Source organism: Leptinotarsa decemlineata, unplaced genomic scaffold (assembly GCF_025532065.1).
Source record: "Leptinotarsa decemlineata unplaced genomic scaffold, Ldec_3_MD MMD2_tig00003308_RagTag_RagTag, whole genome shotgun sequence".
NCBI classification, from domain to species: Eukaryota; Metazoa; Arthropoda; class Insecta; order Coleoptera; family Chrysomelidae; genus Leptinotarsa; species Leptinotarsa decemlineata.
This window is the reverse complement of record NW_027412586.1, coordinates 2,380,094-2,392,694: the sequence shown is the minus strand read 5'-3', so window position 1 is coordinate 2,392,694 and position 12,601 is coordinate 2,380,094. Positions and strand designations below refer to the sequence as shown.

The 12,601-nt window shown below is 34.1% G+C and overlaps 1 protein-coding gene across 1 annotated transcript; it reads left to right on the top strand.

Annotated features, from left to right (window-relative positions):
- Window positions 1-1,149: 1,149 nt before the first annotated feature.
- Window positions 1,150-5,486, top strand: LOC111509478 (hydroxyacyl-coenzyme A dehydrogenase, mitochondrial). The gene is made up of 3 exons (XM_023165237.2): window positions 1,150-1,337; window positions 3,199-3,775; window positions 5,176-5,486. Exons 1-3 carry the CDS (start codon window positions 1,224-1,226, stop codon window positions 5,412-5,414), a joined length of 930 nt encoding a protein of 309 aa, XP_023021005.1. The 5' UTR covers window positions 1,150-1,223; the 3' UTR covers window positions 5,415-5,486.
- Window positions 5,487-12,601: the final 7,115 nt, after the last annotated feature.

Here is a 12,601-nt window from a genome sequence, read left to right as displayed (position 1 = left end):
CATATTCAGTTTGTATAGTCAAAACATTCATTATGGCTTTGAATCAGATATCGTTCATAGGATTGCTACATAATATAGTATTTGAAAGTGGTAAAATTTCATTTACAAGAAATACTGTCACCTTATTGGCGAACATCCGATGTTTCGGAGTAAAACATTTGCTTTCAGTAGCAATCTAGATAACATTACAAGATTAAGCACTCAATTATTCATTCATAAAATTGAGACTTCATGTCACGAATGAGTTAAATCTACTTATGTCCTTGATGGTAGTACGTACTGACATTCATTCACTCATCTTATTCAATCCCAGCCATAGGAATCTTGTTCAAATTGAAAGGGGTTCGTTTTTAACAGAAATTTATTTTTGGGAAAGAAAGGTTCTAGCTCTCTACTTCCCATCTTAATACACAAGATATGGGAATCTTTCGAAGAAAGGAAGAATTCAATTAATTTCAAAATAAACTGTATACAAAGATGTGAAGTTACTGCAAAGAAGTAAATTTCAGACACGAATTAGAAAAAAAAGGTCCCTCAAAATAATTACTTTCATATCAACATTAAAATACACATTTTTTTATATAAGATGGATAAGGTGACAACTAAAACTTTCCTTCCCCATCTATTCTCAACAGTTCTGCAAATAAAAAAGATACAGCAGAAAATAGGATTTATAAATTTTCTGGTTTCCACGTGCCTCTGCGTATATACATAATATATACCACTGAATTAGAAATACACTTTCGCGAAGTTAACTTCTTCATTGAATATATCCTTGAGGTTTTACATTTTTCAAAATATGTTTTTCCGTTAACCAGCTGTTGCACCCCTACGAACGATAACCCTCAAAAGTCGAAACTTGTGCGAGCTAAGGACTAACCAGGTCTTACCTTTTAACGTGTGATTCCTAACACGGTTATATCAAATGTCTCTCGAGTAAAACAACGAACATTTATACTCTTATTATATTATATGTTTACTGTTATTTTCAAAAGTTTATAAACCTTTTTCATTTCAAAAATCAAATCACTTTTTTTATAAATAAACGAAGCATTTTCAATTACACATGTCTAATCTAAAAAATATCAGCAAATCTGACAACGTTGAGGTATTTTTAGTTGTTTTCACATTGATAACGCGGAGTGACCTCGACATTACATAACTTGAATGTAGTCGGTATTCGATTATTAGTAAGTTCTGTCATACCGTTTATATATTTCAAAATGTCTGTGTTTCATTGTATAATTAAGAGAAGTCTTTCAACTACGCAGAGTTTGAATGTTATAAAAAATGTAACTGTCATAGGCGGAGGTTTGATGGGCTCAGGAATAGCACAGGTCAGTAAACTTATCCTTGTTCCACACTCACTTTCATCGGGGTCAGTTTAAATGATTTCATGGACTACTGATATATTTATCATTCAAGTTTTGAGTTATGGTCAACATTACACTTATATGTAATCGGATGCAATAGAATAGGTACATATATTACATATTCAATTAACATTTGTTCTATATTCTGTTTATATGATGGAATTTTGATGAAAATCCATAACTAACGTATTGAAAAACACTTGTGAGATTTTCAGTAAACATTTTTAGTAAAATACCTCACTATGGAGGATTCAGTTTTGATTTAATTTCGATATACCGTCTTACAGCCTGATGACTATCGAAAAATGAATTCACAATTGCAAAATATAAATGAATTGGAAACTCTTGAAGTACACGTTGATTGGTTGAGACTTTAAAAAATCTGTTTTAAAATCTGTTTTTCCGTTAACCAGCTGTCGCACCCCTACGAACGACAACCGTCAGAAGGCGAAACTTGTGCGAGCTAAGGATTAACGAGGTCTTACCTTTTAACGTGTGATTCCTAACACGGGTTGGACGATAGCAAGTGAAGATCGATCGTTCAGACTAGGACTTAAACCACCGACCAACACGGCAGTCAATTCGAGTGAGTGAAAAAATCACCCACGCCGAACCGCTTAGCTACCGACCGACCAAAACGACTTTAGAAAGAATATTTGAAAATCTTTCAATCAATAATGAAATTGTAGATTGCTGTCACTTCAGTTATAAACTCATCAAAATGATGAGGCCGACTGAATTATTCACAAAATAGGATATGCAATAAAATTATGGGTGTTTAAATTGAAAGGAGCATATTTTTAGAACATATTAAAACTCGTGTGAAGAAGGCAAAGTATGAAGCTGAAACTCTTTTCCCAAGTTCCAATGTATTTGAGCCTGAATTAAAATTGTTCAGATGAAGCCGACAAGATAAACGCTAAAAATATTTTGAAAAACATTCGTCACATCATCAATACCTCTCAGATAATCGTGTAACTCACATCTTCATATTAAAAAAGTAGGAAACTCCGAAGGACGGAAGAAAGCTATTTAGTTCAGAAGAAACTCATAACAAAGATGTGTAGATCACGTATTGAAATTACATTTAGATACAAATTGTAAGGAAATATCCTCCCGAAACAACTAGTTTCACGAAAACATTGGATTACTTGAAAAAAGTACTTTCGAAACAAATATTTTTATATGAACATTGAATTATACGGAAATCACTTTTTCTATTCAGTTGGTTCTTCAAACATTCGCTATGGAATTGAAATAGATATCATTCATAGAAAAGCTATCCAGAAGAAACTCATAACAAAGATGTGTAGATCACGTATTGAAATTACATTTAGATACAAACTGTAAGAAAATATCCTCCCGAAACAACTACTTTCACGAAAACATTGGATTACATAAAAAAAAAGTACTTTCGAAACAAATATTTTTATATGAACATTGAATTATACGGCAATCACTTTTTCTATTCAGTTTGTTCTTTAAACATTCGCTATGGAATTGAAATAGATATCATTCATAGAAAAGCTATCCAATATAATAAATGAAAGAGTTACAATATTGGAGTTCAGATATTGAATTACTAGATGAAGATAAAAGAATGAGGTTGAACAATATTGTGTACATCAAGAACAACATTAAATTTCCACACATCCCGAAGAGAGAAACTGACTTTTCATGCTCTCTTTCATGTATCACAGATGTTTCATTGACAGATATACATTAAAACGATAATACTTAATCATAGGTCAGAGATGTGGGATAAAGCAATTCATATTCCTCAACAACCACCTACTTTCGAGATAATTTACCTTGATATTTTCAGGTGGCAGCGCAAAGTGGACATAACGTCATTCTGGTAGATGTGAGTTCAGACATACTGAAAAAATCTGAGGCTGGCATTTTAAACAATATCAAGAGAGTAGCTAAAAAATTGTACAAGGAAAATGCGGATGATGCTAAAAAATTCATTGAAGGCGCTACATCTCACTTGAAATATTCTACAGACATAAATACGGGGGTCGAAGATGCAGACTTGGTTGTGGAAGCCATAGTAGAGAATATAGAAGTGAAACATAAACTGTTCAAAAATATTGATGATGCTGCTCCTCAGAAAACACTTTTTGCTTCGAATACCAGCTCGTTATCCATCGCAGAGATTGCTTCAGTGACGAAACGTTTAGATCGATTCGGTGGTCTACATTTCTTCAACCCTGTGCCGGTTATGAAACTGCTGGAAGTTATTAGGACTCCTGAAACAACAGATGACACGTACCAAGCAATGATGGCCTGGGGTAAAGCCATAGGAAAAACTTGCATTACGTGTAAAGATACTCCTGGATTTGTTGTGAATAGGCTTCTGGTCCCTTACGTTGCGGAGGCCGTACGTATGTTGGAAAGAGGTAAGTAAACTAAACATATCATTTTCATGTATATTTACGAATATCTGCATGGGAGTTACTTTCCTATACCTGCTTCGAATTCTCAAAAACTAGATTTTCACATAAACAATGATCGTATTTCAAGCCATGGTGACAGTTCCTGCGAAACACCTGCTTTAATTGATTATTTCGCAGATGTGGTTTGGTCTACTCTTACGCGAAAAGTTCGTTAGGTCAGGTAGGATTCAAGTATCCTAATCGCAAATAAGGATATGTCTGCCAAACACATCTTGGCGACAAATCTTGGTATTCAAACTCTATCGAAAACTTTTTAGATGTCCAACAAGACCATTACGGTATTCATCCCCAGGTTGAAAGACACCTTCACCCCGTGAACAACCTTGATCAGTTGGCAAGTCGTATTCCAAACTCGCCGGAACCCGAATTGCTCCTTGGGAATGAGATTTATTCTATCTTCCAGGCGAAAAAGTGTACTCAAGATAATTTTATTGATAACCTTCGCCATCGCACTGAGTAGCGAGATCGACCGATAGCTAGCTATCTATAAGAGATATAAGTTTTCCAGTCATATGCATGGGCATCACCTCCGCATGCTTCAGATAATCCTGATAATGATGGTGTCTGATAATTGCAATAATCCCCTTCTGCTCTCTTGGCTTACTCACATTAGCTGCTGCTGACATTTGGGGTCTGTCTCGATAGCAGAGTTACTCAAAAACTGATACGTATTCTTCATGTTCACCTTTGGCTTCCTCTAGGGCGTGATTTTTTTTGCGGTCCGCTTGGGATCACAAATCCATCTATTAGGAGTTCAAGGGAAGGACTGGCTCCGGCTTTCTTCTTGCTTTGTCCTCTGGTACACTTGAGTCGTGGTAGTATTTTCCTATCACCTCCATCTAATTCTCATTTTAGAAAAAAGTTTTTCCTTTTCCTCAATTACTTTCTTAGTGTTTTTCTCTTTGTTTGAGAAAATGGTTGTATATGCACACATTTCTATTGAGATCATATTGGTGAAATCTTCAATATAGATGCCTTCATTGTCACCAATTCTGGGCAAGTAAGCTTGATTACTTTCGGAAACTTTTTCGTTTCCTCCTGAAAAAAAAAATTACCTCCTTTTGTGTTTTCCACAATTCACCAATGAACTAATTTCACAATATTATGAAAGACAATCTTTGGTTTTCCACATCTTCCTTATTCTTTTCCCAGTTTTTGAGAGTTTCTTTTTCCAACTATAAGATGAATCCATTCCATCCAAAACTCTGTTCAATAAAAGTAAATTAATTTGTTAACTTCATTCTTTAGTGGAATATTTTTGGAATATAGTTGTTTGCATCTAAAAGCGATTCAATTGAATTTCGTGATTTAAAATACTTTGTCTCACCCGTTTATCATTCCAGGTGATGCATCTGCGGAAGACATCGATATAGCTATGAAGTTAGGTGCTTCTTATCCTATGGGACCTTTTGAGCTGGCAGACTTCACAGGCCTTGATACTGGCCACTTCATTTTGGAAGGATGGCATAAAAAGTATCCAGACAATCCGCTATTCAAACCTACTGAGATTCAAGGAAAGTTGGTGAGAGAAGGCAAGTTGGGTCGAAAAACAGGGGAAGGATTCTACAAGTATACTAAATGAAACGGATGAATATCCAAAGAATAAAGAGATATTTTTTATACTCATTGTAATAAATAAATGTATTTTATCGAAGGAGTTTTCATCAGGATTTTTACAGTTTCAAATTTCTCGCATCAAACAGAAATCTTCAAACTTCAAATCTTATGCCACTTTTGTTTTTTATGAATACAGCAGTTTGTGAATGATAAGTTCCGATGTACTATCTTAAAATACTCTTCAGATGAAGTTTTTGAAAGGAGTACTTGAACTTTTGCCTAAATGAACACGTTCCTAAGATGTAGGGCAGTGCTGTTGTGAAAGTGAAACCAAAAAATCTATTGCCACTGAGTTCAAAGACTTACGACCCATAAGTGTACTTCCGGTTGTATCTAAAATATTAGAGAAAGTCATAGAAGTACAACTCCAGGAGCACATTTCAGAATTCAACATTTTACCATCAGTTCTGTCTGGGTTTCAAAAGGATTTCAGTTGCACTACAGCATTGCTGCAGGTTGTAGATCACATTGTCAAAGTTTCAGATAGGGGACACTGTACAGGTCTAGTTCTTCTTGATTTCAGCAGAGCCTTTGACAGTATGAACTATGATTTATTGAAACCAATTTTACATCACGTTCGTTGGTCTCTCAACTTCAGCTATTACCTTGCTTACAACTATCCTAATGGAAGAAACCAAAGAGTTACGTTTGATAAACCTTTTCCATCTTTCCTATCTTTAGAGCATATTCGGCATTGTTCTGGAACCATATAATGAGGGAGAACTATAAGTAGGTATACCCAATGATCAGATTTCAAAAAGACTGGCCTTTATGCGATTGGCATGAACCCTCCAGCCTTTTCGGAATGCCTGACATCCAAAATTTGATATGGAGAAATCTGCATCTGGTAACAGCAGCTGCCAAATTTCATTCAAATCAAAAAAACAAGGCAATAGCGAGAGGGTTTCTAAGGATTAATAAACGGTTGAATATTATTTCACTGGTGACCCGATAAACCCGTAGGTGTTACAGAATGCAAAATGAATTTTTGATGAAAACATAGAGTAATCCACTTCTGTTTTGAGACCTACCATCTAGTCACAAACTCATAGGTTATTGGCATATATTTTATCTCTGTATTACCAGAAGAGGCCAATGATGAAAAGTAGAATGATGAATATATAAGGAAGACCAACGAATGAACACTATTCACATGAATTAGCAGATGCCGTATTTTAGATGGCGTTATTCGATATGATACCCTTTTCATTAGCTCAGACTTCTATTGTCTAATATCTAATATGATACAGTATAATTTGAAATCCCTGAAAGAGCAAATAAAATTGGAAAATGAAAATGAATAGCAGAAAATAACAATTATATTAAGCGAAAACCCTGAAATGAGATTACAATGAAATAAAAATTAGTCAAAAAATTGAAAATTGAAATGAAATTCAATGGATTTCAAACCAAGTTGGTGAAGTTACTTGTTCAATTTTCAATTTTTTGACAAATTTTCATTTTATTATAATTTCATTCGAGGATTTTTTGCTGAATATAATTGTTACTTTCAGCTATTTTTCTATTTTCATTTTCATTTGTTATTTCAGAAATTTAAAATCATATTATATCAGACAATGGAATTCCGAACTGATAAAATGCATGGTTAAAATATCAGTTGTCAGTCTACCTTGGTATTGACTAAGAAGGTGACCAGTTCATTATTATCATTTGTTTTCGAAACGAACAGTTCAAGTGATTTATTGGAACCAGAATATGACGAAAAGGGGTATTTTTCAATGTCTCCCACATTGAATACTTCATCTAATGAACAAAGACAAGTCGATTTTTTAAAACAACAAGGAAGCAAGATATACTGAGAGGTACTTACAACTATCTCAACTAACAGTCGGTTCAAATTTCTCTCATTTCAAGTTCGGCTTCGAAATCAACATTACATTCTCTACGGAAAAACAGATCTCACCGGAATCAGGCTAATAATAATAAGAAAGCAATAAATATTGTTTGAGGGGTTAATCAATGGGAAATCAAGATTGGAGTTATTTCCGGAGAAGTAATTTTCTTTATTTTTCACAATGCACAACTCGGTCTCATAAAAGCAATTATAAAATTTCGTTCCGAATGATAACAATTAGAACCACCCCTTCACCGAAGCAGAAAATCAAAATCCCCAACACTTGTTCCGCTTCTATTCCACAATGTATTTCGAAAAATGGAAGATAAACATAAACGAGCGTCTACATCACAAGAATTTACTTACCACATACGGGCCAAATTAAATTATTTTTCCGCATACCTGTAAAAGACAAAACAGAATGTCAGAAAACTGAAATAACGGTTGGTTGAGAATATAAGACAGGATATATTTCAGGTTTTCGCAATTTCAGTTCAAAAGAATAACGTGGAGCACAAAGTTTTTCAACTGAGCTTTATTTTCTGCACATTTCTAGATGCACATTCAACTCTATTATTATTTTTCTTCTGCATCTTTAAATCATGGATTTCGAATTGTAGGTATATCTAACATTGCTACACAGTATAAAGAACAGTGTCCCAAAAATATTTTTCTATTTATTGAAAGTATACAGTGCGTCCTTAACTGAAAGAACAATAATATTGACACCCATTGAAATAGATTGATTTCGATAGGTATATTGTTTTTAAAAACCATAATTGGATATCCAGGTGAACTGACTTTGAGTAATGGCGTCATACCTGCTTTCTTGAATGGAACTGTTTTCTTGAATTTCCGGAGGAAGCTTAATTGGCTGATTTCAAAAATCGATTTTGAGTTTTCCCATACAAGGTCTATAAGACTCGCCTTTCGCTAAAATGACAATCCCAAATGTCAAGTTCAAATATCCATCCAAGTTCAGCAATCCCTACCCCACTACCCTAACAATTCGATGAACAGACAGACCACCCAGAAGCTTTCCTTCCTTATATGTATGGAGTTACTGACAAAGTGGTACGAATTCTGAAGAGGCACGATATAAGACCAGTATTCACAGCCAACAATCGAATTTCTACTTTTTCACGAACACCTAAGGACACGGTACCCAATGAGGCATAGGGCATGTACGAAATACCATGTTCTCCTGTTTCAGAACTTATACTGGCGATACTCACAGATAAGTCTCTAACAGAGCTTATGAACAACAGATCCAGTCTTAGATTTAGTTATAAATATATAGGTATAAATTACTAGTGTCGCACAGACATAACTAGAAATTAAGTTTCGCAAGTGATGGATATTAGACAGTGAAACTATGGAAATATAGCAAACATTTCGAAATTACACTAACCAAAGGAAAGATATAGTACGTACATAAAATGAACTCGGATATTATACTCGTAACTTTGACGTAAGTGTTTTATTGTCTAATTCAATAATTATGTTTTTTTTTTCGTCTGTCTTCTTTCAATGTTCTAATTGAACGCTGATAGAAATGATTTCAATACACCTCTCAACAAGGTCATAACTCTAGCAGATAATCTATTATTTTTGAATTAATGAATCGAAGAGGTTTTGTATTAAAGTGTATAATATTTTAAAATTCTTGCAAAGCGCTTTCGACTTTCGTCATCATCAGTGCTCACCTGAAAGTAAGTGATCAGGTTGAAAAGGGAATTTAGTGATAATTGAAGTTGTAAAATTTTTTAAGGTTAAGAAATTTGGAAAAATTGTTTGAGATTACTTACTTGTCAGGCAACAGGAAGTATCAAAATAAGTGAATTGTACATTTGTAATATTTGAATTATATAAAACAAAATAGGCTTATAGCCAAGAAAATACACTTTTGGATTGAGGCCATGTGGTTCGGTCAAAGTATCATATGAAGAAGGACAACTTGAGATAGAATGTGTCAAGTGTCATGTTAAAATAATGGTACCAACTTGAGGAGTGATCCATTATGGATTTGATTGAATATGTAGAGTATGTATATGTATTATTAATATAATTTATTCAATATATAGGTTATAAGCCTATTTTGTTTTATATAATTCAAATATTACAAATGTACAATTCACTTATTTTGATACTTCCTGTTGCCTGACAAGTAAGTTATCCCAAACAATTTTTCCAAATTTCTTAAGCTTAAAAAATTTTACAACTTCAATTATCACTAAATTCCCTTTTCAACCAGATCACTTACTTTCAGGTGAGCACTGATGATGACGAAAGTCGAAAGTGCTTTGCAAGAATTTTAAAATATTATACACTTTAATACAAAACCTCTTCGATTCATTAATTCAAATAAGTGTATTCAGCTTTTCCAAATCCTTTTATTATTTTTGACTCCAACTCTATAACAATATTTTGTTTTTTAATTTGTTTGACTTTTGAATTGAATGCAATCTTTTACCAGCATTTGATTTCGTTGATCACTAGATGAGTATTTGATTTGATTGTAGTGTATATTTAATGTCTTTTCGTACCAACAGACTGACCTGGGTGGAGGTCGTACATATCTATGGATTTTTGAATATACGACAAAATTTTTTATAACATTTCTGAGAGAGTGAAATAAAGGTTGATATTGAATGAGAATGGGGAATTTGAGAGGGTCACCCAGGTACATACAGATGCTTTTAGGGCTGTCCCTATAAAACTGAACATATGTGGTTCAAATAATTTAACGACACCAACGAAAGTTTCGCATTTTACTGATGCAAAGTGGAATGAGCTGTCACAAAAGAGATAAACTGACTGAAGTAGAATTAGTTAAAGCTTTCATCCTCTGAAGCCACAGTTTTGCGGGGTTTTCACAGACATGAATGAAGTGAGTGTGAATCCATGTAGGTGAAAAGGTTCTTTCAAACTCTACTATGACATATGCAACGACAAGATCAAATGAACGCAAATGATTCTGTTCTTTCTGACACACAGACTGAACATTTTAAAAATTTTCCTTATTGCGTTTGTTAATTTCAAAATTGACATTTACCTTTCCTAAAGACTGAATGAAAATAAACATATACATACTCATTATGTGTGTTATTAATTATCAGGGAGATTGCATACAAAAACATCTAAGATAAGGTTTGGCTAAACAAAAAATGTTGAGAGAAATTGCTTCAATATTTTATATGAACGCTTAGATCTGCCGATATCATCAAGATACTCTTATGTGGTATTTGGAGGTAGAGTAAAACGTTTTGAACTGAAAGTCTTACTTCTTCCTTCACCTTGGGAATTTATCTGTTTGGACTACTTAATTTTCAAAATGTAGGCAAATGCTATTGCACTCTCTCATTCGAAGGTATGTTATATTTCCCATTATATTTCAGTGAAAAACACTCTGGGTTTAATTTGTTAATTTTGTCGATTTTTTCCTGATTGTAATGATCAAAAAATAACCACACTTGATTTGCCAATTGGAATAGTAGGCAAATTTTTAATAAATTCCCAAAAAGTACTCTAGGTTATCTTCAGTTAAGATGTTCCACGGCTCATCGGTACTTTGTTGTATTTGAACCCTTGGTACGAAGTATGCAGATATAAATGACGAATAATATCTGAGATATTTAGATCAGTTGGTGCTGACTAACATAATCAAAATGAAGTTTCCAAAAGTTGGGATGGATTAGTGGAAAAAAATCATATTGTTGAATTATTTAACCAGATATGAGCCTGAAAAAGGAATCAAATATCAGACAGAACTTTTTGGTTTTTCAATCTTCGGATCTTTTGTAATGTTACGTTTCTCCCCGTGGGTTGACCAATAATTCATTACACTTAACAATAATCAAACTTAACTTCATTTCACTTTGAATACATCAAACACTCCAACTATTATTCGAATGTCTATCGCCTTACTAAATAGCTTCGCGTACCGCACTGTAACTTTCACGTGACTGTTTTTATGGGCGAGTGGATGGCGCTTATATTCCTTGAAATTCCATCGAAGCTGGTAGCATTATTCTCGAAGCAATGCCACGTCTGGAACGGCGGCGAACATCGAACATTCGCGAACTCTTAGCTACGTCACAATTGGTTTATGGCTACCAGTGACGGCTGGCGCTATTTTCTTTAGGGCATGATTTACCCAAAAGATACTGTTTTTGGGTATTGATTCTTGAAAAAATCAGAACTTCTTTGAAAGAAAGTTTCGTCAACCAAGTTGAGTTGGAATCATCAGTTTAGGTCAAAGTAAACACCGTTGAGAGCGTGAAAAAGTGGTTTACCGATAGGTCATCCGAATCTGCAGTTTAACATTGCTTATAATTGACTCATTGAATAGAACTGGCCGATACTTGAAGAAAATCTATATTAAAACTCATTAATACAGTTTATTGTAAGCGTAAAATTATTTCACTCTTGAGAAAGCTATTGTATAGCGAAAACGTGTCGCTGTTTTTGTAAAACCATTATAGTAAAAATCATACAATAAACTGTATTAATTGAGTCGTGTCTACCTAGTTTATGTTCCAGTACCCGAAACGAATTTTTGTTTTAACGAAGCTTGCCATGGATTTGACTATAGGAGAGGAGGGGTCAAAAGAAGGTCATATCATCTTCTTAACAATTGCAAAAATCGATACATATAAAAAAAGTGTAACTGATCACTGTCTGTTTGTGCGTATGTGAGCACTAATCTCAACACGATTTTCTTATAAATGTTGTCTTCGAGTAAACAGATACTTTTCCAAAAGTGCAACCGAATAAAATTTTTTTCATGAGAAAGGTTCATCAAAGGTCATTATTTTTAGTAACAAGCTGGTGTGAAACAATGAAAACATCAATCTCTACTTGTAAATGCGAAAGTCACGCACTCATTCATCTCTGTTTCTCCGCACTGGCAAGTCCTAGAAAGCTAAAATTTCGTACATATGTACTTTTCAGATCGTAGATACGCACATTTCCCTATATTCCAACTTTAGCTCCCCCCGAGGGAGTAAAAGGGGCGCGTTTACATATGAAAATTACATTTCCATCACTGTTTCTCCGTATCGCTATATTGTCGGAGGCTGAAATTTTTCAGTTAGGTTTGTTATATGTTATAGATGTGCAAAGAGGATGGATTTTGGATTATTTATTTTGGGACAACGGCCGCGAAGGAAAAGGTGCGTTCATAAAATGGAGTTACTTATTTTCGGAGGCTGAAATTTTGTATGTAGGTTCGTTTTATGTTGTAGATGTGCAATGAGAAATGATTCTCACATATTCCAACTGGAGCGTCCCACTGG